The sequence below is a fragment of the Chlorocebus sabaeus genome, chromosome X (genome assembly GCF_047675955.1).
Source record: "Chlorocebus sabaeus isolate Y175 chromosome X, mChlSab1.0.hap1, whole genome shotgun sequence".
Lineage (NCBI taxonomy): Eukaryota > Metazoa > Chordata > Mammalia > Primates > Cercopithecidae > Chlorocebus > Chlorocebus sabaeus.
In genome coordinates this window covers 99,735,893-99,760,085 of record NC_132933.1, presented here as the reverse complement: position 1 = coordinate 99,760,085, position 24,193 = coordinate 99,735,893, and the positions used below count along the sequence as shown (strand labels likewise).

General features: G+C 48.4%; 1 protein-coding gene across 1 annotated transcript in view; it reads right to left on the bottom strand.

The window, feature by feature from the left end:
• Positions 1-24,193, bottom strand: part of IQSEC2 (IQ motif and Sec7 domain ArfGEF 2) — a 94,072-nt gene that overhangs the window by 40,958 nt on the left and 28,921 nt on the right. Inside the window, 1 exon segment of the mRNA XM_007991769.3 lies at positions 22,840-22,869. Coding sequence (XP_007989960.2) covers positions 22,840-22,869 — 30 coding nt within the window.

The following is a 24,193-nucleotide window of genomic DNA, read 5'->3' as shown; positions in this document are numbered from 1 at the left end:
AGTCTCTCCCATCTGGGAATAAAAACCCTCTATCTGCCCCCACATCCCCCTGTGTCCCTCTCTCCTCTTCACAGCTAAGCTTCTTCTTAAGAAACCCGTCTACACTGGCCATCTCTGTTTCACTTCGGTACCTCCCACGAGCTCTTCGACCCACTGCAATCTGCCTCATGCGCCCACCACTCCACTGAAGCTGTTCTGAGGAAGGTCGCCCAGGCCCTCCTGATGGTTAAAGCCAATAGACTCTCTTCCGCCCTCAGCTTACTCCCCACAGGCTGCAACATTTGACACTCTTAACAAGGCCCTCCTCTGCTAGGCCCTTTCCTTCCTCTGCTTCTGTGAGCCCACCCCTACTGCTTTTCCTCCTACTGCTCTGACCCCGCCCCCATTTCTTCCTGGGCTCCTTCCCTACATGTTGGTTTCCCCGTCCCAGTTCTGCTCTGGTCCTCTTCTCTTTCACTCCACACTTTTTCAGTGATCTCATTCCATTTCATAACTTCAGGTGTGGATCCCTCTCCCAGGTCCCGGACCCGTCGAGCCCAGAGCTTGCTGGACAACTCTACCAGGACGGCCCTTTGGGCCTTCAGTTCTCATAGGGATCTCTGACTTAGCATCTCACCATTGTCCTTAAGGCACCACCATTCATCCAGTCACCTGAGCCCAAAACACACCTTGGAGTCACCCTAGATTCTTCCTGCCCCCTTAGCAAGTCTGTCACCAATTATTGTGGACTCTACCTCCTAAATAGCTCCAAAACATAGACTGTGATGTCGCCCCTACCATCTCATCTTCTACTCCTCTCGCTCCTTCTTCAGCCTTTTTCCCATCACACTGGTCTCCCTGCTGCTCCTCAAACAGACCAAACACACTCTTGCCTTGGGGCCTTTGCACCTGAGGTTCCTTCTATCTGGAACGTCGTCCCTGAGAGGTACACGGCTCACTCTCTTACCTCCTTCAAGCCTCTGCTCAAATACTTTCTCATCAGAGAGGCCCTCCCTCTCACAAGGCACCCCAACATTCTCTACCTTATCACCCCAGCTTTATTTTTCTTCATAGCACTTACTGACATCAGATACACTTTAGACATTTCGTTGTTTATTTATTTATCTGTCTCAGTCACTGTAAGATCCATCAGGACAGGCATCTGTTCTGTTCAGTGCTAAATCCCTAGCACACAGTGCCTGGTGTTCAATAAATATTTGGTGAATGAATGAATACAACGCCAGGCATGAACATTCTAACTTACTGCGAACTCCAGCCTCGGTCATCTCCACCTCCTCCTCTCTCCCCAGTTACCTCTTCAGTCTCTGACTCCAGTCCTCTCTTCCTCCCGATCACCTCTCAAATCCATCTCCTCGGCCCTATGCCCACGACCTTGGCTTCTCTCTCCCTTGAATTACTGCAATAGCCTCCTCCCTCATCTCCCTGCTAAAATGCTAATTTGATCATGTCACTTTTCCTCTTTTCCTACTCAAGAACTGTTCATGGCTCTCCAGCTGCCTACCAAAAAAATAAAATAAAAAGCCTGTACTCTTCAGACAGCTGCTTGAGGTAAGCCTGACCTCTGCATCCTCCAATGTCTGATTTCACCTTGCTCACCTCCAGGCCTTTGCAGACACTGTCAGCACCTCCTCCCCGATCTCTAACTCTCAGAATCCTCACGGACCTTGAATGACTGGCTTAAACACAGCTTTCTTCAGGAAACTTGACCTGACTCACAAAGCAAAAGTAATTCCTCTGCAAAATCCGCAGGGAAATGAGTATTGCCAGTGTCATTTGGGATCTCTGAGAACCAGGGGTAGGATGAAAGTTAGTAAATATGTCTGAGACCAAGGACTCTGGATGCTGGGTGAGCATTAATAGAGGTTCCCTTTTCCCCTTGCACTATTACCCTGGCATGGACTCACGTCCCTCTGGCCCTCTGCTAACTTTGACTCATCCTCGCCTCTTCCCTTTCCCTCACCTTACACATCCACAACAGTTTATATCATCTGACACTTCTATTGAGTCTATCTCATTAATAACTCTCAAAGGATTTGGATTCTATAATTTGAAATTAAAATGCTTCTCAACAAATGGTGCTCACTGGAGTCGTGCAACACAGTAGCCCTGCTCAAATCCATTTCTTCTCTGCCAATACCCCAGTTTAGGCCTTCCAGCTGGTCTCCCTGCACACAACCCATTTTTCATACTGACTGCTAATGTGATGTTTCTAAAACACAAATTTTGCCAAATTACTCTCCTATTTAGAATCCATTCAACTGACACTTTGTCACCAACAATATTGGTTCTCAACCTTTTTGGGGGGAACACAAACCCCTTTACCAATTTAATGAAAGCCATGGACCATCTCTTCCACCAAAAAATGCACATAGGTATATGCATGCAACATTTTGCATTCAATTTCCGGAGGTTCGTGGGGTTCCTGAAGCCCATCTGAGACCCATGCACCCCAGGTAAAGAACCTCTGGACCTTCCTAATAACATCTCGTTTCTTTTCCATATGCTATATGCTATTCCTTCTGCCTGGAGTGCTCTTCCACACTTCACCCTTCTGTCCCTGGCTCTTACTTAACCTTTAAGACCCAACTCTTAGGCTGAGTTGACCTGTACCAGCCCCAGACAGGGCCAAATTCCTTCCTCTGGGCTTCCATACCCTTCAGTGTTCTCCTCTGTCAGAGCCCTTCTCAATCTCCCTGAGTGACTGGGAACTCATGGAGGGCAAGAACTGTTACCCAACAAAGACCCTGGTCACAGCAGTACTCCAAAAGTATCTACTGAAATGAACACTAATAATAGCTACTCTTTCCTGAGTACCCATTATGTGCCAGCCACTCAAATTCTGAATGCATTCATCTGAATGAGCTCAGTTCATTCAGTAAATGAACCCCATGATGTTGGTGGTATTGAGTCCTGTTTAACAGATAAGGAACTAGGCTCAGAAGCATGAAGTCAGTTGGTGAAGGTCAGCCAGCTAGTGAGTGACAAAGTTGGGATTGAGATTGCCATGAATGCCATGGCAAGTAGTGGTCCACCATGCCTCACTGCCCTGGACTGTGAGATTGATTAAGAGATGGTATCAGTAGAAGAGGACCAAGAACCAGGGCTAGAACTCCCTACTTGGAATCCCTTTCCCAGGAATGCCTACTCTTATTTTCCCTCCTGCATCACCTTTATATAAGCCAAGACCAGGCACCTGGTTCTCTCTTCTTATGATGCAACCTGTGTACCCTGTACTCCTCTCAGCCTTCTCATCCCAAAGCCCTGCTATGGTCAGGCCCATTCTTTGCTCCAGAACCATCTCCAGATACACACAGCTTTGAGATTGAATCCAATCCAATGCTACACAGTTGGCTATGAGGAAAACAAGACACAGGTAGTCCCCCCTCTTCTAGAGCTGACAGTCACCCAGGAGCCTTCCATGCATTATCTCCAATACTAAAGACAGCCCTAAGAGGTAAGTTGGTATTAGCCCCATTACATAGATGAGGAAATAGAGGCTCAGAGGATAAATGACTTGCCCAGAGTCACCGAGTTGGTAAGTGGCAGAACTCGGGCTTGAATAAAGGTACTGACTCAACTATTTTTCCCATATGAAGTCATCCTGCTTGGAAGGGCCAAAGAGTGAACAAGACCATTTCTGGTGGAGGAAGGGGATGAAGGAAAGCTAGCACTCTTCCAAGACTCAGTACAAACGTCCCCTCCAGTGGGAAGCCTTCCCAGATGGGGTTAATTGCCCCTCATCTGGCAGCCTTCTGGGCCTACTTCTGTCCCATCCCAAATCACACTATGGTGTCATTGTCTACGTGCCTTTCTCCCTTCTAGACTTCAGCTCCGGGACAGCAGGATCAAATACAATTCATTCCGGTATTCCACCAAGGGTCAGCACAAGGCCTTATCTAAAGCAGGCAAGACAGAATACTTGCTGAATGAATGAGGTGGTATCTGAGCTAATTATTAAAAGGATCTAAACAAAATCTGAACAGCTGGATACAGGGAGAAGGTATAAAGGAGGAGGGAAATGAATTAATAAAAGCAAGGAAATTAGACCAAGGAAAAAGGCCAGTAATTTTGAAATTATGACAGGGTGTTCATAACATGTTTTCATTGTTGTTATGGGGGTTATCTTTTCCTTACAAAAATGGGATCATACTATAAACCCTGTTCTTTTTTTTTTTTTTTTGGGGGGGGATGGAGTCTTGCTCTGTCGCCAGGCTGGAGTGCAGTGGCGTGATCTCGGCTCACTGCAAGCTCCGCCTCTGGGGTTCACGCCGTTCTCCTGCCTCAGCCTCCTGAGTAGCTGGGACTACAGGTGCCCGCCACCATGCCCGGCATTTTTTTGTATTTTTAGTAGAGACGGGGTGTCACTATGTTAACCAGGATGGTCTCGATCTCCTGACCTCGTGATCCGCCCGCCTCGGCCTCCCAAAGTGCTGGGATTACAGGCGTGAGCCACCGCACCTGGCCTATAAACCCTGTTCTACCACTTGCTTTCTCCATGTAACAGTAAGTCTTGTAGATCTTGCTGTGCGAGTATACAGAGATCTACCTTTTTTCTTTAGATCTGCTACAGAGTAATCCATAATATGGGTATATCATGGACTAAGATCTATTCTCTACTAATGGACATTTAGGTTGTTTTAATTTTTCAGTATCACAAGCAATGCTGCACTGAACATCTCTGCATATGTCTCGAAGTATTCTTGAAGATTAGATTCTCAAAAGTTGAACTGCTGGGTCAAAGGAATGTACATTTTGTTTAAAGTACACATAAAAGTTATTTCCGTTACTTTAACATGTTTGCAGACTGGCTACAAAGAAAGATTATTCCTACTCACATAATCTTGTCTTTCTTTTGAGAAGCATATATCATGCACCTTTTAGTTAAGAGTTGGTTGAGAATGATATCCTACAAGGGCATGTGATAAAGAGTTGCACAGTCTGGCTTATGTTTGTAGTTTAGATTGCGGTGTTTTAGAAAAGGCTTCTGGCTGGCCAAGTTGGGGTCCTTCTGGAAGCAGTATCTTGGAGAAATCTAGCTCCAAAATATGGTTCTCAGCATGGAAGAATTTAGAATTCTGGTGGTAACTGACAAACCAGCCTCATAAAAAATGTTACCAATTTGCACAAGGTATCTGAGAGGTTCTGTTTCTCCAAAACCCTTCCGATATTTTTAATTTGGATACCTAAAAATGGCACTTCATTGCTTTAGTTACATTTCTTTAACTATTAGTAAGCTTGGGCATCTTTTCTCATTTATTAGCTAATTGTCTATTCCCTGAATTGCCATATCATGTTATCTCTCCATTTTGAATGGGTTTTGTATCTTTTCCTTTCTAGTTTCCAGAAGGTGATATAGATACAGGCAGAGATATTAACCTTCTGCCTGATATCTGTGTAGCAAATACTTTCTCCTAGCCTGTTGTTTATGTTTTAATTTTGTGTATAGTATCTTTCTCCACACAGTTTTAAATTTTAATGTAGCCAAAATTATTACTCTTTATGTTATAGCTTACGGGTTTTTAAGTCATGCTCAGGAAGGCTTTCTCCACCCTAATATTATTAAAATATTCCAGATATTTTTCTGGTACTTTTCTGGCTTTTGTTTTTTTTTTTTTTTTTTTTTTTTGACAGAGTCTCCCTCTGTTGCCTAGGCTGCAGGGCTGGAGTGCAGTGGCGAGATCTCGGCTCACTGCAACCTCCACCTCCTGGGTTCAAGCGATTCTCCTGCCTCATCCTGCCGAGTAGCTGGGATTACAGGCATGTGCCACCAGGCCCGGCTAATTTTTGTATTTTTGGTGTTTTGCCATGTTTCCCAGTCTGCTCTTGAACTCCTGAGCTCAAGCAACACCCGCCTCAGCCTCCCAAAGTGCTGGGGTTACAGGCATGAGCCACTGCACCTGGCCTGTATTTGTTTTCATATGAGACAGGGATTTCACTTAAATTTTTTTCCCCAATGGGTAACCAATAGTCCCATCTCATTTATTGACTCCCCACTGATCTGAGATGTCTTTTGTCATAAATTAAATTCCCATATGAACATGAGTTTGTTTCTAAACTCTCTATTTTGTTTCATGTCTGTAGTCCTCTATTTCTGTGATGACAGAACATTTGAAATTATTGCAGCTTTATGGTAAGTTTATATCTAACAGAACAAGTTGCCCTCATTCTTTTGTTTGTTTTTTTTTTTTTTTTTTTGAGACTGAGATCTCGGCTGACTACAAGCTTTGCCCCCCAGGTTCACACCATTCTCCCACCTCAGCCTCCCGAGTAGCTGGGACTACAAGCGCCCGCCACCACGCCTGGCCAATTTTTTTTTTTTTTTTTTGTATTTTTACTAGAGACGGGGTCTCACCGTGTTAGCCAGGATAGTCTCGATCTCCTGACCTCGTGATCCGCCCACCTGGGCCTCCCAAAGTGCTGGGATTACAGGCATGAGCCACTGCACCCGGCCACCCTAATTCTTTTTCAAAATTTTCTTAGTGATTCATGAACATTTACTCTTCCAAATGAACTTTAAACTCCAATCACTCAAATCCCAAAGAAAATACCACTGAAATTTTAATAAGGAATGCAATGAATGTTTTGACCAAATTGGGAACAAAATGTCATTTTTACCACAGTGACTCTCATCCAGGAACAAGATATAATTTTGTTTTACTCAAGTCTTCTTACAGCCGTTGATGAAATTTTATAGTTTTCTATAGAGAAGTATTTCACATTTCTTGTAAATTCATAGTGGTTTTATAGAATTATTTTTTCTATTGTGAATGGGATCTTTTCTATTATGTGTTCTAATTAGTTATTGCTGGTACTCAGAGAAGTTAATGGTTTGTGTGTATATTTGTCTGTGTCTACTCAGTGCACTGACTTTTCTTCTTAGTTCTACTAATTTTTTATTATATTCTCTTCGATTATCTAAGTAGACAGTCATATTATCCTTAAATAATGCTAATTCTGTCTTTCTAACATTTATATCATATATTTCTTTTGTTAATCCCACCAGTTAAAACTTCCAGAAAAATATTGGTTAATAACAGTGATAGCAGCCATCCTTATTTTGTTCCTGAATTCAATGGAAATGTATCTAGTGCCTCACTGTTACATTTGATGATTCTCTTTGGTTTCTGATAAAAATTCTTTACCAAGTTAACGAAGTTTTCGTGATTCCTAGCTTACTATATTAGTCATCTATTGCTGTGTAACAAACTACCCCAATACAGCAGAATAGATGTATAATTTAATCAGATCACTTTTCAGCATTTATGGAGATGATTATATGATATTTTCTCTTTAATATCTTAATACAATAAATTACAATAACATTTCCTAATGTTGAACAATCCCTGCACTCTTGGGGCAAGCTTTCATTTGTCACAATACATTCTTCTTTTACTACACTGATGGATTCCATTTGATAATCTTTTATTGAAAATATTTGTTGCTCTATTAATATGTGGTATTAGGCTATAGTTCTTTTTGTTTGTTTGTTTAAACCTGTCCAGTTATACTAGCCTTATAGAATGAACTGGGAAGCTATCTATCTTTTCCTATTATCTGATCTTTCAAGATTTGCTAGAATGTCCATCATACCAGAACTTCCAGAATACCAACTGGACCTGGTACCATTTCTGGGGAGAAAACTTTGAGCCTCTTTTTTTTTTTTTTTTTTTTTTGAGACGGAGTCTCACACTGTTGCCCTGGCTGGAGTGCATGGAGTGCAGTGGCGCAATCTCGGCTCACTGCAACCTCCGCCTCCCAGGTTCAAGCGATTCTCCTGCCTCAGCCTCTCAAGCAGCTGGAATTACAGGCGCCTGCCACCACATCCTGCTAATTATTTTTTACTTTTTACTTTTAGTAGAGACGGGGTTTCACTATGTTGACCAGGCTGGTCTCGAATGCCTGACCTCGTGATCCACCCGCCTCAGTCTCCCAAAGTGGTGGGATTACAGGCGTGAGCCACCGTGCCCAGCCACTTTGACCGTCTTTCAAGTTTCTTCCACACTTTTCCATTTTATTCAGGTTTCCTGTCCCTCCTTAAGTCACTCTGGTAATTTACATTTTCCTAGAAAACCACCCAATTAATCTATATTTTCACACTTACTGATATAAAAGTGTATACAATTTTTATTTTATTTTATTTTATTTTATTTATTTTACTTTGAGATGGAGTCTCGCTCTGTCACCCAGGCTGGAGTGCAGTGGTGCGATCTTGACTCACTGCAACCTCTGCCTCCCAGGTTCAAGTGATTCTCCTGCGTCAGCCTCCCTAGTAGCTGGGATTACAGGCGCACTCCACAACGCCCGGCTAATTTTTGTATTTTCAGTAGAGGTGGGGTTTCGCCATGTTGGCCAGGCTGGTCTTGAACTCCTGACCTCAGGTGATCTGCCCACCTTGGCCTCCCAAAGTCCTGGGATTACAGGCATGAGCCACTGCAGCCAACCAATATTTTCTTTTTTTCTTTTCTTTTCTTTTCTTTTTTTTTTCTTTTTGAGACAGAGTCTCACTCTGTCACCCAGGCTGGAGTGCAGTGGTGCAATCTCGGCTCACTGCAAGCTCCACCTCCCAGGTTCACGCCATTCTTCTGCCTCAGCCTCCTGAGTAGCTGGGACTACAGGCGCCCGCCACCGCGCCCAGCTAATTGTTTGTATTTTTAGTAGATACTGGGTTTCACCGTGTTAGCCAGGACGGTCTCAATCTCCTGACCTCGTGATCTGCCTGCCTCGGCCTCCCAAAGTGCTAGGATTACAGGCGTGAGCCACTGCGCCTGGACCCAACATTTTCTTATAATAACTTTTTTTTCATCTCCTTAGAATCTATGGTTAAATCCCCTTCCTTATTTTTTATTGTATTTATTTATTTAGCCTTTTTCTTAGTCATATCTGCCAAAGAATTTCTACCAAACTAGGTAGAGCTGGTCTTTCCAAAAGTCATATTTACTTATTAATACTTTATCAAACCTTTTGTTTTCCATTTCATTAATTTCTGGTTTTATTTGTAGTAATGATTCTGCTTTGTTTGGGTTATTTCTAGCTTCTTGAGTGGAATAATTAGTCCATTTAATTTAAACCATCTTGTTATTTAATAAAAGAAATTAAGATTATAAATTTTCTTCTGGGAATCCCTGTGCCCGTATTTTATAGGTTTTAATTTGGAGTATTTGTTTGTTCGTTTGTTTTTGTTTTTGTTTTTTGAAATGGAGTCTCGCTCTGTCGCCCAGGCTAGAGTGCAGTGGTGCCATCTCAGCTCACTGCAAGCTCCGCCTCCCGGGTTCACGCCATTCTCCTGCCTCAGCCTCCCGAGCAGCTGGGATTACAGGCACCCACCACACGCCCGGCTAATTTTTTGTATTTTTAGTAGAGACGGGGTTTCACCGTGTTAGCCAGGATGGTCTCGATCTCCTGACCTCGTGATCTGCCCGCCTTGGCCTCCCAAAGTGCTGGGATTACAGACGTGAGCCACCGCGCCCAGCCAATTTGTAGTATTCTCACTGACATTTATTCTAAAGAGTCTATAAATTCCACTCTTATTTCCTCTTTAGCACAAGTATTTTTAAACTTCCAAATGGGGAGGAGGGCCTAGCCTTTTTGCTGTTGCTGTTAATATTTCCTTTTATTGAGTTGTAATTAGAAAACATAAAATAGGTTTTCTAATTAACTTAGAAATAATGTTCTCCAGCCAGGCGTGGTGGCTCACGCCTGTAATCCCAACACTTTGGGAGGCCGAGGCGGGTGGATCACGAGGTCAGGAGTTCGAGACCAACTCTGGCCAACATGGTGACACCCCATCTCTACTAAAAGAAAAATATAAAAATTAGTTGGGTATGGTGGCACATGCCTGTTATCCCAGCTACTCGGGAGGCTGAAGCAGGAGAATTGCTTGAACCCAGGAGGCAGACGCTGTAGTGAACTGAGATCACGCCACAGCACTCTAGTCTGGGCGACAGAGCAAGACTCCATCACGGGGAAAAAAAAAAAAAAGAAATAACGTTCTCCAAAGATATGGGCAGATTGTTCCCTCTGCCTAACCGCCCTTCCTCAGTCTATCCAACTGGCAAACTCCTATTCATCCTTTAAAAAAGCTGGAATTTCACATAGTCTAGGACCAACCACGCAGGCCTCTTGGGGCAGGTCTCTAGGGAAGGATTGTTTTAAGGAAGGACAAAAACTACAGATAGATCCTGAATGTCCTCTTTGGTCTCCTGACCTGATCTCCCAGGCACTCTCCTCATACACTCGGACACCCATTCCACAGGCACAGCGGGGGCTCAGGGAGGTGGGAGGGGCTGGCAATGACACTGTATATTTGCCTGGAAGGAGGAGGAATTGGGGGAGGGATGGGTCTAGCTCTTACCTGCTCTCTGCCAGCCTGCCTGAGGGGGTAAGCTTCATGGAGTCAAGGACCTGAGTAGGACAGCAATACTGGTGTAGAGTATGAGACGCTGTGGACCTGAGAGACAGCAAGAGACAGAGAGAGAGACAGAGAGAGAGACAGGGAGGGAGGGAAGTGGCAGGGTGGGCGATGGGGGCAAGAAGGTGAGAGAGTGAGTGCGGGAGGGGAAAAGGGAAGGCTGGGAGGAATGGAGGATGGGAAATGGAAGAGGAGGGGTGGGAGGCAGGGAGGGAGGAAAGGAAGGAAGATAAGAAGGGAGAAAGGAAAAGAGGAAGGGAGAGAGGGAGGAAGATAGGGAGAGAGGAAGGAAGGAAGGAAGGAGGGAGGGAAGGAAGGGAAGGAGGGAGAGAGGGAGGGAGAGAGGAAGGAAAGAAGGAAGGAAGGAAGGAAGGGAAGGAAGGAAGAGGAAGGAAGGAAAGAAAGAAAGGAAGGAAGGAGGAAGGAAGGAAGGAGGAAGGAAGGAAGGAAGGAAGCAAGGAAGAAAAAAAGAAAAAAACCACAAAGTCAAGAAAGAGAGGACGGCACTCGAACCACATACAGAACACAATGACAACAGGGGGCAGTGAAGACGAAAGAGCTGGGCTGGGCCTCCTGTGTTCCAGGTGACTCCGTGGGGACCTCAGCCACAGAGACGCTGGGACACCACAGCAGGGAAGGGGGAAGGCAGCCCTCCTCACACCAGACGCCACAGGGGTAGGGAGGACGGCAGGGGAAGGGGGGATGAAAGAGAGGGGGGAAAGATGCATGGGGGCCCCCCTGAGAGAAGACTGCTCACAGAAAGGGAGGAAGGGATGGAGGAAGGAGAGGCTCTGGGCCCAAAGAAGGGGGAGAACCCAGGTGGGTGGGTAGGGGGAACACTGAAGGAAGAGAGGGAGAGAGACAGAGAGAAACCGAAAGAGACAGAAAAGGAGAAAGACAGAGAAAGAGGAAGACAGAGAAAGGGCGAGACAAAAGACACAGAGAGAAGCCAGAGAGGGCCAGAGAGCACCAGAGCAGAGGAGGGTGAGGACGGAGGAGGCTGACAAGGTCTCAGTGGTCTTGGTGACAGGATGGGACTCAGGGCTGAGTGGGTGAGGCAGAGGATGGGGTGGTTCCAGGTAGGAGTCTTTTGCTTTGAAGGCCAGTGCTTTACCCCCCTCACCCCAAGGCAGGGCCCACACTCCACCCCTGATGCTGCGCCCCCACCACCCCTAGTGCAGGGTCCAAAGACCCCTCCACCTTGTGCCTCCTGCGATTAAAGTCCAGAGAATGGCCAAGGGGAGGAGGAGGCACAGCAGGGCAGGGAGGCTGAGGGCCTGGTCCCTGCCCTACCCAGTGCAGTGCAGATGCCAGAGATGTGCCAGTCAGCCGGAGCCAGAGCAAGCTGGGAGTGCAGCCGACGTCTCCAGGTCAGCCAGCCCCTGTCCCCCACAAGCCCATAGAGGCAGACCGTGGTCAGGGCCTGGCCATTCAAAAGCCCATGTAAAAGCCAGGAGACGTGGCCAGGCCAGCTGTGAATTCGAGGATGTCCAAATCTGAGAACCTTACAGAGAATCTTTGAATCTGAGACTCTTCTTATCGAAGGTTCTGAATTAATCATCATCAGGGCGACTGCTTCTCAGGTGCCAGTCTCCAACCCAAGTCCTTGACTCATTATCTCTTTTGAATCGGAGACTCAGAGACCCTTAGGCTGCTGGAATGTTGGTGTTAGAATCTCAGAGGCCTCAAGCCTGGAGCCCTGCAGTGCCTCGCACACAAGGTTAGTAGAGCAGGGTAGGAGCCAAGCTCACCCCTCACAGGCCACAAGCTGTGTTGCTCAGGGTTCCAGGGTTCTTCCAGAGCTGGGCACCTGGATGCCCCTGGGCTCTCCCACTTGAACTGGCTCCCTCCCCCAGGCCAAAGGCCTCTCAGAGTCCAAGAAGGGAGCCAGGAACCAGGAAGCCAGGAGGCTGCTGAATCAGCAGCCCAGGGACTGGGTCCAGGTCTGGGCAGGAAGGGAGGGGACCAGGCTGCGGGGCCCAGGTTCCTACCTGCTGCTCCTCCCGGGGGGCTCCATGGGTCTGGACCTGTCCCAAGGGCAGGCCCCCTGGCCTACCCGGTAGACACCGTGTCACCACCCCCTCCTCCCCAGCCCTTCCCTAGAAGGAGGAACCAAGAAGGCGGGGCCAGGCCAGCTGGGCTGCCGGCCAGATTGCAACTGGAAGCTTTGCTCCTTCCCCTACTCCTCCAGGAGGGCTGGGAACCCGTCCGAGGAGGAAGCAGCCTGGAGAGCTCTCAGTCCCTCCTCTGGGCCAAACCCCAGGCTGGGCTCCCTCAGTGCACCTCTGGTAGAATCTCCCCACGCACCCCATCAAGTTTGTATCGTTGGCTCTATTCTCCTGAACAGAAAACTGAGATGGAGAGAGGTGAAGTAATACTGCTAGTAAGTGGCAGAACTCCAATATCAAGACCCGGTTTGGCTATTCCCAAACCTGGAATCTGCCCCTTCAGCCATATTGCTACCTTGTGAATACAGAAACCTTTCCATAGAAGCTTTTCACAAATATCCTTATTTTCAGCACAGTTAAAGAGACTATGTTTAGGAGTTGTTCTGGGACTCTGCATATTAAGTAAAATTCAAATCACCCATTTTGGGGTATCAAGATGGGGCCCCAGTCAATATTCTTTCCCACTGCAATAAGCTCTCACTCTTCTGTGTTGTTTTCTAGACTGGCTGAGAGAAATGCTTCCTGAAGAGAAGACAGAAAATCAAAAGAAATGCCAAGAGGCTGTTCTTCCAAGGAAACTGCCCAGCCTGACTTTACGGATGGGGAAATTGAGACCTGGAGAGAAGGGTCTTACTAAAGTTCATGCAGCAAGTCAGAGTAGACTCCAGGTGCCCTGGCTCCTGCCTGCCTGTTACAGCAACGTCTCTGTCCTCCACATGGGCGGGACTGGAGAAAGGAGAGAGTTTTTCGGCTTTGAAGGATGTAGGGCTCCTGAGAATATCACAGGTCCAGCTCAAAGTGCTCCTGTCCTTTCACGGCCCTGGAGCCCAGGCCCCTGGCTGTTCTGAGCAGAAGGCGGCCCTGGGAGGGGCCAGGGGGCCAGTGATCTAGAAGAAATAGAAGCTGACAGGCAACAGGCCAGCCTTCCTGCCTCCCTGCTGGGGCAGCTGGTTCCTCTCAAGAAAGCCAAAGCTACTGAGAGAGAGAGGCCCTCCGGACCACCACAAGGTTGGCATCTGTGGGTCCTTGGTGGCCTCCTCTCCCTCTGCCCACCCCTCAAAGCCCTGGTCCTCAGGGCTCTGGCCTTACCCCCTGTCTTTTTTTTTTTTTTTTTTTTTTTTTTTTTTTTTTTTTTTAACTCTCCTTGAGGAACTCTCCTAGCTCCTGCAGCAGCTTCACCTTGTGCCCATTTGTACTTATTGCCCTAAGAGCTAAACCCTCTTGACCTGGCAGGAGCCGAGAGACATTAAGTGTAGTGCTGGGCCGGGTGCAGTGGCTCATGCCTGTAATCCCAGCACTTTGGGAGGCCGGGGGCAGTGGGACGGGTGGGGAGTGGTAGATCACCTGAGCTCGGGAGTTTGATACCAGCCTGGGAAACACGGCAAAACCCTGTCTTTACTAAAAATACAAAAATTAGCCAGGCGTGGTGACACACACCTGTAGTCCCAGCTACTTGGGAGGCTCGCTTGAGCCCCAGAGGTGGAGGTTGCAGTGAGCTGAGATCACGCTGCTGCACTCCAGCCTGGGTGACAGAGCAAGACCCTGTCCAAAGAAAAAAAGAAAAGAAAAGAAAAAAAAAAGAAAGTGTAGTGGTAGCTTTAAGGGATGATGCTGTGTGACTTTGGGTAAGCCCCTTTCCCTCTCTGGTGAGACAAAGAACCTACACTTTGGTGCCTGGTAAAGCTGGGTACAAGTCCTTACCCGATCACTTTTTAGCTGGGTAAGCCCTCTGAAGCTCAGTTTGCTCATCTATAGAAGAGGAGTGGCAATTCCTACCTCACAGTTCTTGTAGGGATTTGGTAGGTAGACAAAGTGTGCACATGGTGAAGAGTCTCAGCCTGAACCTGAGAGAGTCTGACCCTTCTCCCAGAGAGGCAGAGGAGACCCATGGGAAGCCTGCTTGTTTCAGGGATAGTGAGGAAGATTTCTAAGAAAATATCCCTGAACCTGGGACCACTTTTGGAATTCAGTCATAGCTGAGCATGCTGAACAGACTCAGATGATGACCCACCAGGGCCTGAAGGGAGGAAGGAATGAAGGATGAGGAGCCTGACCCAGCCACGGGGCACTGGTAGGGCCTTCACGTGCTTATTCGACAGATACTGTGGCCCAGGCACTATCCCCAGTGCTGGATACAGCAGTGGCTAAGGGTAGACAATGTCCAGCTCTCACGGAGCTTATATCCAAGTGAGAGGAGACAGACATCATCAACCAATGCAATTCAACTGAGCAAAATGTAGAGACGGCAGGAGGAAAGCATTCCAGGCAGAGGAAACAACCCGGACAAAGGACCTGAGGTGGTAATTCCAGCAAGCATGAAGAGGCTGACGTGGTGGGGTGGGAAAAGTGCAGGGGAGAAAGGTGAGACTGGAGATGGAGGTGGGGGCCCAGCATGCAGAGCCTTGGAGGCCTCCGTGCAGGTTTCTGTATCTATAGGAAGAGCAGTTTGGAAGCCTGTGGTTTGTGGACAGGCGTGTGTGGTGGGGAGTATCTTTGAAGCCCCTAAAGTTGTATGAAAAGCTTTAATTTCCAGGGAGAACACCTCTAGCTTTGATCAGATCCTCGCATGGGTCTGTGATCCCAAAGGGTAGGGAAGCTTCTTACATGATTCCATTCGCTAAGTGCCCATGATGAGCGGGTGGCAGGCATCCTAGAATCTTCCGTGAGCTAGCCCCTATCCCACACCTCCAGCTAGTCTCAGCCTTCTCCCCACCTTCAACCTGCACCCCACCCAGACAGAAGCACCTGCAAGTCTCAGCTACACTCTGCTGCTCCAAGCCTTATTAAAGAGAATTTGTGTCAAATGCTCTGTAATAGTACCTCTGTTGTCCCACTGTGCCCCCACTGTCATCTCCCCACCTGGCTGGCTCCCCATTGTTCTTCAAAAGTCAGCTAGATGTTGTGCTCTCTGGGAACCTGCCTTGACCCCACCCAAGCAGGTTGGGTCACCTCCCTTGTGTCCTTCCGCCCTGCTCTTCTCTCAGCTGGCTTCTCTCAACACTGTGTTCAGATGCCTGCTGCCCCTTCTCTGTCAGGAGCTCTATGAGAGCCCTGTGTCTTGTTCATCCCAGTGTCCCCAGCACTCAGCACAGGGCACCTGGTCGCACATGGTGGGGGAAAATGGACAGAGGTGGAGGCTGCAAGGTGGGCCAGTGGACACTAGAGGGCACTGTGGCCACTAGAATCCCAGCCTGCTGCTGGCCAGGCAGCCCCAGGAGGCTCCCAGGCCCACGATTGTCACATGGAAACTGTTGCTGGGTCCTGCAGCTCCTCAACTCTGGACCTAAGCAGCCAGGGCCACAGTTCCAGCCTCCCGATAAACCTTCTGCTCCCTTTCCAGAGCAGGCCATTTCTCATGACAGTGCCATCTCACTGCAGATACTCCTTTAGTTCTTCACAAATGTGGGTGCCAAACACTCTTCTCGCAGTTCTGGCCTGCAACACTCTGCACTTCTCCTTGCCCCAGCCAACCCCTCCCCTGGCTAACTTCTACTCATGCTCCAAGCTTCCACTTAGATGTCGGCTTGGAGAAGCCTCCCTGGCCCTCAGGCTGGGTTGGGTATATTTCCATGGTGCTCCCACAGCACCCTGCACTTCCCCTATAATTGTCTGTAATTGTCTGTCTCCTTGTCTATTTCCTGACCAGACAGTGGGCTTCATCACATCAGGGCTGTTACTCACCACCCTATCAGTCACATTTAGCAGCGTCTGGCACATTGTAGGCACTCGATAAATCCTTGAATGAAGGAATAAATGAATGGATGTGTGGATGGACAACTTGAGGCAAGTCATTTTACCTCTCTAGGTTTCAGTTTCCCCACCTGTAAGTCACCCCTACTTAGCAGGGTGGCCACAAGGATTAAAGATAATGTGTCTCCAGTGCTCTGTAATAGTACCTGATATTTAGCAGACATTTTCTGACTCAAAGCAATTATTACTATTTGGAACAGTGAGAAAAGGGCAAGGGGAGGAGTTGAAGGAGACTGCCCAGAACCTGGGATAATGTCTCCCACTTAGGTTTACCATTTAGATATGGAAGATGGCTTTAACAGCAATAATAAAACTACCAATTTTATTAAAAGTAACAGCACCTACTGTGTGCCAGGCCAGAATCAGGAGGCCTCTGAGGAGGTGGTGGGAAGCCCCTAGTCTCAGCCAGAGGATGCAAGGCCAGGGCCAAGGCCAGAGCTGTGGATATTGCTCCTGTGTCTGGAGAACAGTCATTACTGGCACGGCTGGTTCCAGACTGTTTATTCATAGGTGAAAACTTGTCTAAAGGGTCATTAATTCCCTCTGTAATTAATGTAAAACCTGCAGGGTTTGTATTAATGGAAAAGTAAGCTCCAGTGTCAAGCTGATAACATTGATAATGTGTACTTGTAATTATACACTGGAGATAACTATAAATTCAGTCACTGAACTCATAAAATATCAAAATTCTTGAGGCCACCAAGAGGTGGGTAGCAGCTGTCCCATCAGTAGCTTTATACCAGTTGCTCTGAGGTGATGAAAAATTACCACAAGCTGGTAGCAATGGTAATATTCACTGTACATTTAAAAGCTTTTTCGGCATAAAATAAGAGGGCACTTTTAGACAAAACAGCATGTTTTGATGCAAGGATATGGAACTTGAAAGCACAGTGAGCAAAGGTCATCTTGCTATAAAATAGGAAACAAAAACAATCTTACAAGCGTTTGCCTCTGAGCCGACCAGGCTCTGACCTCACTTGGGTACACATAAAAACTGTGCTTACTGCAGAAGAAACACGAAATACCAAGTGTTTTCTCTCTCTCTGCTCTCATCCAATTCTAAGGGAATCAATTATCTCACATGGCCCCTTGCCGCCTTGTGTTACCAACAGGCTGGAGGATCACTGCAGTCCGATGGCAGGAGGGGCAGATCCTGAAGCTGGAAAAGGTCATATAGCTTCCAAGTTGGTGGCCATGTCGGGCCATGGGCAAGCAGAGGAGGCTGGTCCAGAGAGAGAAGTCCATGAAAAAGAGATGATAGGCTGGGCGCAGTGGTTCACGCCTATAATCCCAGCACTTTGGGAGGCTGAGGCGGGCAGATCACGAGGTCAAGAGATCGAGACCATCCTTGCCAACATGGTGAAACCCCGTCTCTACTAAAAATACAAAAATTAGCTGGGCATGGTGGCACACGCCTGTAGTCCCAGCTACTTGGAAGGCTGAGGCAGGAGAATTGCTTGAACCCGGGAGGTGGAGGTTGCAGTGAGCCAAGATCATGGCCTTGCACTCCAGCCTGGGCGACACAGCAAGAATCCGTCTCAAAAAAAAGAAAAAAGAAAAAGAAAAAGAGATGACAGGGACCAGGCAAGCCATGAGAGTTGGAGAAAGATGAGACATGGGCCCAGGAGATGCAGAGAGCGAGACAGCAACCTTGGTCCTCGACTTCCTGGTCCCACTTCCAGTTGGTGTGAGGCCTGGCAGTATTTCATTAACTGTTCTTAGATTCTGTGAAATGCAGCCTCACAATAGTCCCCCTCATTAGCCCTTTATTCTTGAGCTAGCTTGAGTGGGCTTCCATTCCTCACAATGAAGTGTACCCAGACTAAGACAAGTGAAAATTGGGAATGTAAGTGCAGGGCTTGTGTAAGCAAAATCGCATAAAGAACGCCTAGGTAGAGAGGGGTGAATGCAATTGTCCAGCGTTTGTGTTTGTTCACCCGGAAGTTCCCTTGTTCCCTGACACTTACAACCACAGCCACACGCTCCACACATGCACACACGCTGACATTCAATGGTACACAGAAACAAACGCAGCAGCAACCGGATATGGTTCTCGGCAGACCCCCTGACATGCAGGGCCACATGCCAGCATGCAGTGTTGCACTTTGCTCTTCACAGCCACACTGCCATGCGGCAGTGCACACCCACATGCATGAACACAGAGGTGCTGCCCATAAGGCTCAGGGCAGGAGTCGAAGCTTCACTGAGCTCCATGCAGCCTCCCTCCCCAGCTGCCAAGTGACTCATCCCCAGGGCTGCTAATTAAAGCCAGGACAGAGGGGACAGAGGCAAGGGGAGGGGAAGAGAGAGAAGGCAAGTTTATTTCGGTGCCAGCCAGGCACTCAGCCAGTTTAGGGGTCACCCACTTCCTGGGGCTGGGCCAGGCGGTGGCAGAACACAGAGAGGAAGGGGAGGAGAAGAGAAATCTCTTACCCTTTCTTGCCCTTCTTTAGCTTTCTGGAAAGGTACCTCCTCCTCTGTCCCACTGTCAGAATCCAGTTCTGACTCCTCCAGACTTCTATCCTTACAAAATGACTGTCTACCCCATCATCACGCTCCCATTTGGGCTGACCCAAGCTGGCTCATCTGTGTCTGCAGCAACCCCAAACTGGGAAGCAGTAAGTGGCAAGATTCCAGGCAAAGGAAGTGGTAGGAACAGGGCAAGGTGGGCAACCAGGCTGAGCCAAACGGGAGGCATCATGGGAGGTGACGCAGCTGGATGGCTCTGGGGACGGGTAGTGTCTTGGACATGTGGATGGGAGAGCCATGGATCGTTCATGAGGTCTTGGCCATTCCAGATTGCCAAGAGGTCAAAACAAGAGATTATCTAATCCAAACTCCTGTAGGACAGATTGGGGCACTGAGGCCCAGAGTGGGAGGCTCCTCCTCCCACTTCTCCTCCAACTGCAGTGGTTCCCGTTGCCATAGGGACGTCCCTGTCTCTGCGGGTGTCAGCAGCTCCCCCACCCCCTCCCTCCTTCCCTAGCAACAGGCCACCTCCTCCCGCTTTCATCCTTGCGTGTCTAGCAACCCCAGCCCGGTCCCCAGAGCCAACAAGTTCAGGTTGACCCTCACTGCAGCAGTGCCTCTAGGCCTGGGCCCCCTCATCTTCTGGTGAGGGCCTCATCAGGCCCCTCCTGCCCTCTCTGTTTTCAAGTTCTACACCTCTTCACATTCTTCCAGCCTGACTATATAGCGTATGACAACGGATTGGGTTAGGGGAAAGCGGAGGACACTAGTTTGTTGCGCCACTATTTCACACTGAGCGTTGCTTTACTTTAAGTTCTCTCATCAACCCAGAAAAGTCAAGACTGTTGTTTCCATTTTACTCATAAGAAACTAAGAACCAGAGAAGTTAAGTGATTTTGCAAAGAGCACACAGCTAGGAAGCAGGCTCTGCTGCTAGCTAGCTTTGTGACCTCAAGCCTTGGCCAATCCCTCTCTGGACTTTGGCTTAAGGTGCCTTTAGGTCAGATCTGTGACAACTTCTCAGGGATCCACAAGAAGTCCAGGCACCTTTCTCTGCCCATGCCTACCCCCCACCCCCATCACCAGCTGTTCTGCTCTAATTAGACACCACACTTCCTCTGGCACCCCATACTTAGAAGCCCTCAGGCCTGGGTCACGCCAAGGGTGGCTTGCAATCTACCGACTCTGCTCTCTCCTTGTTATTCAGTTCCCATAAAAGCCCAGGCCTAGCGCCTCTCCTGGGTGTTTCTTCTACCCCCCTAGCCCTTCCCCTTCCACAAACGCATGCACGCACACATGACGTTTATTAGATGAGGAAACTGGGATTCCAAGAGATGAACAGATTGTCCAGTCACACAACTAGAAAGCAACCTACCCCCAGATGGAGGCCTGTGCTTGGATCCAATGTTTCTGCCCTTCCTATGCCACAGAGCCTCGCCTCTCTCCTCCAACTTTCCCCAGCTCCCAACTGATGACAGAAGGTCGCTATGACCCAGCCCTGACCCGCATTCTGACCTTACTGCTCTTTTCCTGCCTAAATCTTCTATTTTAGCCCCACGGATCGCTCCCTGTCTCTAAACCCACCCGCCTCGCTTTCCTCCACAAGCTGATCCCACCTCCAGGGACACCCTCCTTATGCAAATCTGCATGGCAGTCCCTGACAGCCCTGCTCAGACACTGCCTGCTCCGGGAAGCTCTCCTTCACCTTAACTGGAGCGGATTCAAAAATTTACAATTGGGCCCCTACCCAGCCCTGGTTGCAAGTTCAAATTGCCTTCCCACCATGTTGTCAAGATCTTGCCCCACACACGCCATGCTTTAGCCCCTTCCCATAGCCTGAGTTTGACCCTCGCTTCCCAGATGCTGACTCCTCTAGGCCCCTATAGCCTCCTTGACTGTGGGCCCAGGAAGGATGTCAGGAAGCGTGTCTGAATAAATTAAATGCTGGCTTTGGAACCAGACAGCCCAAGACACTGACTCTCTCAGAACCTCTTCCCCTGATCTGTAAATCAGGGATTGTAATCCATGCCTATTAGGGCTATTGTGAGCATTATATTCCAAGTTGTTAGTATGTGAGGAACAAATGATGATTACTATAATTGCTAATATCAGGATGAGGATGAGGATGAGGATGATGATTATTATCTGCCAGGCTGTCGAGAGCTCCCGTGGTGATGGTATGGGTAGCACTCTAGGTTGGCGCCAGGCAGACTTGGGTTTGAATCCTGGCTCAGGATCCATATATTAGCTGAATCCACATATTAGCTGCCTGGCTGCAGGCAAAACCCATAACCACTCTGAGCCTCAGTTTCCTCAGCTGTAAAACAATGATGATAAGGCCAGCCCAGGTTCTACCTACAGTGTCACTGGGAGGATCAAACAAAAGAAAGTCCCTGACAACTTCTGTAAGTTGTAAAGGCCCAAATGTATATCATCACATGACTTATGATTATGCTCATTATTAAATGTCCTGAGCTCTATGTCCTAGGAACTTCCTTGCTGGGAAAAGCTGATAACTAGAGATGTTTTCAATCTTCTTCTTCAACAAGTAGCAGGTACATCACTGGGGATGCTTGCAGGATCCCTGTGCTCAGGGTCAGCTCAGGTAGCCTCTCTCCAAACCCACGGTGGGACACTGAGATCTATTCCCTTTGCTAGACAGGTGCCTTCCTAAGTGCTAGGACAAGCTGTGCCCGTGACATGCTCCTTGGCTGCATGCTGGGTCTAATTATGTCTTGTCACAAACCCCTTTCCTGGACACTGGGACTGATTACATTAAGGCTGGCCTGTGTGTGTTCATCCCACAGCCCCAATCTTGGCTCTGGGTATCCGTGTGTTTACCCCAGATCCCCTGTCTGGGGTGCTAGAACAGAGGGTTTCTCATTAGACACTTTTGTCTGTATGCTGGCATCCTCTGTCCCCAGCCCATAGCCCCTGCCTGAATGACAGGACCAGGGCTGCTGCATACAGTCGGGCAAGTTGTGCCTTGTACAAAAGGTCACAGCCAAAAGGATACGAACAGGGGCTGATATCCAACCCGTGCTATGCTCAATGGAGCCACTCAGAGGGGGTGCCCTTGAATGGGACATCTTTTTCTATTCTTCACAAAGGTGCCAATTATGTTACTGTCAGCTGTAGCTGGGAAGGACTGTACCCATCTGTGCCTCTGCTGCCTGGGCTCAGCTCAGCTCAGTGGCCTATCCCATAGCCCCCAGCCTGGATGTTAAGGCTGAGTGGGTCCTATCCTGAGCACCCTCATCATTCCTATATAATCCCTATACTTGACACCTCTGCCTTCATGAAGCTTCTGATGGGGTAAGGCCTGGGAAATGCACGAAGGTCCCTTGTCTTTACCTTTACCCAAGTTTTACTCCTGCCTCCCCAGCTGGCAGATTGAACACATCTTTAAAGCTTACTATGTCTACCAATGGGTCAGTAATAACAATAACAACAACAAAAAAAACGAAAACAAAAACAAAAACAAAAAACAGAAAATAAAATAAAATAAAACGTACCAAAGCTTGTAAACTTTTTTTTACCAAGCACACACAAAAACAATTTTCCTTGTCGCCATAATGTATAGTTCTAATGTCTAGAATGTGTTACATCCAGAGTCCATTCAAATCCCACTACTCGGGGCTGGCACAGATTCAGGGTGGAATGTGAACGCTAGACCAGGGAAGCTCTGCATCAATCATGCCCTCTTTCCCCGGGAGGAGAAGGTGGAAAAGGTCCTGGGTCCAGAGCTGACCTCTCAGCTTTCACATCTGGGCAGCTCCTATGAGCCCCTATGGTGTTCAGCCAAGCCCCCAAGTCAACTAGTGTCAGAAAGACCAAGGAACAGTCTTGAACCCCCTCCCCACAGCTGCCACATCCCCCAACTGCCCTCCCACTCCACTCCATAGCCACCCTTAATGCCAACAGGGAAGACACCCTTGAGTTGGCCCCTCCCCCTGCCCACGGATCCTACAGTTACAAACCAGAGGCCCCCACCCCAGGCCCTGCCCCATCTCCCAACTAGTACTAAAGAAAGGAGGTACTGACCTGACTGTTCTGGAATTCTCACCATCAGATCTGAAAGGGAAACAGAGAAAAAAAACCAAAACAGTCAGTATATGCTCTCTACTTTTCTCCCTCTGTCCTAGGTAGAGTGGCTTTGGGGGCCTTGAGGCCTAATGCACATCACAAAAATGAGGGGAAGGGTATTTCATGCAGAGAGAAGAGAATAGCAAGTGCAAGGCTTAGAGACAGTAGAGTGCCTCGCCAGTTGAAGGGATGGAGAGGAAGACGGTGGTGCTAGGGTGCAGTGAGCAAGGGGAAGAGTGGTCAGAAGTGAGGTCAAAGAGGCACCAGGAACCAACCATGTGGGGCCTAGTGGATCGCAGTGAGGAGCGTGGCTTTCCTCGAGGCAGCCAGTAGCCGTGGGCAGGGGCAAAGCCCAAGCTTGAAACACAGAAAGACCTAGGTTCAGATATTGGTTCTGCCACTTACCAGCCCCATGACCTGGGCAAGTCACTTCACCTCTCTGAGTCTGAGCCTCAGTCTCCCCATTTGTGACGTGAGGCCGATCCTCACGGGGCTGTTGGGATAATTAAACCCTTTGGAACCCGGTAGGCAAATGCCAGGTATTATTAACACCATAGAAGAGGCTTTGCCAACTGCCTGGTCCAACCTGCTTATTTTCCAGATGAAGGGAATGAGGTTGAGGGGATAAATGACTCAGCCGCTGGGCTCCTTTCTACTACATTGGTCTGCTGTTTTCATTGTGAGGCCTCTTTAGAGGCAAAAGAAGGGCAAGAGAAGAGAATGGAGTTGGGACATCACTGAGGGAACCAGGGAATGAGTGAAATCTGAACCATACCCTTCCCCTCCCACTACGCCTTCCCAAGAAGAGTGTGAGAGTGTATACGCAAGTGCACACACATGTGTACACGTGTGTGTGCGCACGTGTGTGTGTAGGGGAGGGAGGATCAGGACAGTGGGGCTGGTGTCCACTGCGTGCAGGGAAGGGGCGGAGGAGGACCATGGAAGTTGAAAGTGGGAGCGTGTGGGACATGGACTTCCCCTTCGTCATCTTTCTCCATCTTCACCTCAGGCCTCCCACCCTCGCTCATGCTGCAAAGGAGACAGAGATGAATACAGCACAGACTGTCCTCAGCTGAGAGAGCCAAGACATGGCTTTAGTGAGGGGAGTGTCCACCTATGCTAAGAGCTAAATGACATAGGTACACACAGGGAGAGGAGCAGGTGGGCCTCAGAAGGGAGCATTTGTTGAAAGAATGAAAGGAGGCCCCGCTGGCGAGGTGGGGCAGGCAAGCAACACGGTGCTGCAACCACAGCACTCCCGGTTCCACTACTCACACGCCATGGAATCCTAGGGAAGATACTTCACTATGTT